The sequence below is a fragment of the Pteropus alecto genome, unplaced genomic scaffold (assembly GCF_000325575.1).
Source record: "Pteropus alecto unplaced genomic scaffold, ASM32557v1 scaffold30, whole genome shotgun sequence".
NCBI lineage: Eukaryota > Metazoa > Chordata > Mammalia > Chiroptera > Pteropodidae > Pteropus > Pteropus alecto.
Genome location: NW_006429782.1, coordinates 3,802,507 through 3,804,751, shown reverse-complemented (window position 1 = coordinate 3,804,751; position 2,245 = coordinate 3,802,507). Strand labels below are relative to the sequence as shown.

General features: G+C 53.0%; 1 protein-coding gene across 1 annotated transcript in view; it reads right to left on the bottom strand.

Annotated features, from left to right (window-relative positions):
• ACSBG2 (acyl-CoA synthetase bubblegum family member 2) overlaps positions 1 to 2,245 on the bottom strand; it is a 21,496-nt gene that overhangs the window by 13,770 nt on the left and 5,481 nt on the right. The window contains exon 4 of the mRNA XM_025043186.1: positions 919 to 1,005. Within this exon, the coding sequence (XP_024898954.1) occupies positions 919 to 1,005 (87 nt within the window). The remainder of the gene's footprint in view (positions 1 to 918; positions 1,006 to 2,245) is intronic.

Here is a 2,245-nt window from a genome sequence, read left to right as displayed (position 1 = left end):
CCCGTCCCATCTTATCCCATCAGCTTTTCCTAAAGCATGATTTTTCAGCCAGACGACAAGGCTTAAGATCGCCAGTTGTTTCAACTGGGAGGTTGCTGCCCGCGTCGAGGGCATGGCCGCCGGGATGCTACTCGCCGTCCTACCGCGCACAAGTGCCTGCTCCTCCACTCCCAGGTGGGCCACTCAAACTCCCCGTGCCTTGGAGTCCTCGTTCGTGAGGCGAGAATATCAGGACCCAACTCCTTGGGTTGTTCTAAGCCGTAAATGAGCTAAGATACCTAAAACTCGTAGAACAGTGGAGTTCGATATTTGATCTCTGCCTTCGCAGATTTCACTTTGCACCCGGAACTTCTTGGTGACCAGGGGAACAGGGCCGACTCCACCCCCTACTCCAGAGGGCACCCCTGATTGGTTTAAGGCAGAGGGCGCCATCTGCGCCATGATTGGATTGGGTCTGGGCACGTGACCTCAGGTGGTCCAATCACGGTGAAGATCTGGGCTTTAGCTGGATCTTTAGCTGGACCTGAATGCGTGGAGCTGTAGCCCTAGGAGCCGCTGGACTATCTCAGGACTAGGAGGGTAAAGCAAGGCTAGAAACCAAGAAGGCAAAATGTACCTTGGGTCACATTTGAGCCCCTAGTTCCAGCCATGCCTGAAATCTACACCTTGGATTGTAGCTACATAAACCAAGGAATTATCTTTTTCTCTTAAGCAACGTCCCGCCCACCCCCCCCAAAAGCCTCTCGAAGACCCGCTCACTTCCCTTGTGAGGCCCAGCCTTCTCTCTTTGCGCATCTCCCACTGTCCCTTCCGGGTCCGTCCTCCCCTTCGCTCTCCTCCCACTTCCTTTGAGAGGCCATCTTGCTTCCCTTAGAGACGCCGCCCTCCCCCTTGCTCTGTGCCCCGTCTCACACTTACAGAGTACAGGTTGTCTTTATTGTGCACATTCATTGGCAGCTTGTACTGGATGATGGCCTTCAGGGTCTCTATGCTGCTCTGTGGAATCTGAAAGAAAGTTCAGTGTGGGCCTCCTAGCAACCAGCCCTAGGAAAGACAAAGGTGGATGCATGTCCTAAGCTGTCTCCTACTGCAACCTCAGCCTCTTTTCACCCTCTCTTCTTTTCTGTGAAACATCACTCCTTGTCTTGACTGACACGAAAGCATCTGGTTTTAGGACAGCCGGTTCTTTGTGGTGGGTATCAGTAGCCTTCAACAATTAAAGGTGGACGACAACATCAGCCTCGCTGAGACCACACGTCTCAGGCTGAATTCTGCTGTACCGAGCGGTTGAGCTGGCAGCTTGCGCTGTGCAGCCAGAATTCAGCAAAACTTCTCATTGGAGTCAGGCCACAAAAATCCTCCATGAACGTGGCTGGTACGTGGACAGGCTCAAAACTCTCTACCTACACCTAGAACTGTAAAGTTCAGGTGACCAGGGCTGCAGGATGCTTGTGCCCTGTTCGTACAAAGCAGGGCCTGGATGACGTTGCTAGGCAATCCAATGAGAAAGTCACTTCCAACATCCATTATGCTCATTACAATTGTAACCAAGTCTCTGGGGTGGACTGGAGAGAAAAGGTGACAGAAGTGCTTGTCACAGCCGGACAAGAATTTTCTAGAGGGAGGGAACACACTCCCAAAAAGCCTGAAGCAGGCAGTAGCTGGGGATGTTTGAGGAATAGAAAAAGTCCAGGACGGCTCGGGGGGATGGAAGGGAGAGGGAGAGGGGAGGGGCAGGAGAGGGAGGTAGGGCCAGGTGGGCCACCTTGAAGGCAGCGTGAGGAGTTTGAGGTTTATTCTGAAGGAGGCAGGAAGCTTCCTCCAGCACTGCCGAGTTGGAGGACACGAGCCATGAGTAGCACCCAGAATCAGATTCCCAAATGGGGCTGAACACCCAGTTTGGAAGGAGGGTGTCAGAAGCCTGGCTTTGCATCTTCCATACAGAGTGACCAGAACCGGAAGTCTCCCACAAACAGTACTTTCGGTGAAACTGTGAGAGAGAAATAATTCAGATATCGCTTTATGCACGTGGGGTCAAATTTCCCAGAGGCTGGGACAAGAAGCCATAGCGGTGAGGTTGGCACCGGGGGAAGGACGGGGCACGTGGCATTTCTAACAGTGGAAAAACCCAGATCATAAGCCGGTATTTGTTGGCAAGGTGGACAAGCATCTCGCTTGTCGCTCATCGGCCACCCCGAGCGTGGTCGGCTATGACCAGAGGAAACAGACATAGTAGTACGAGGGA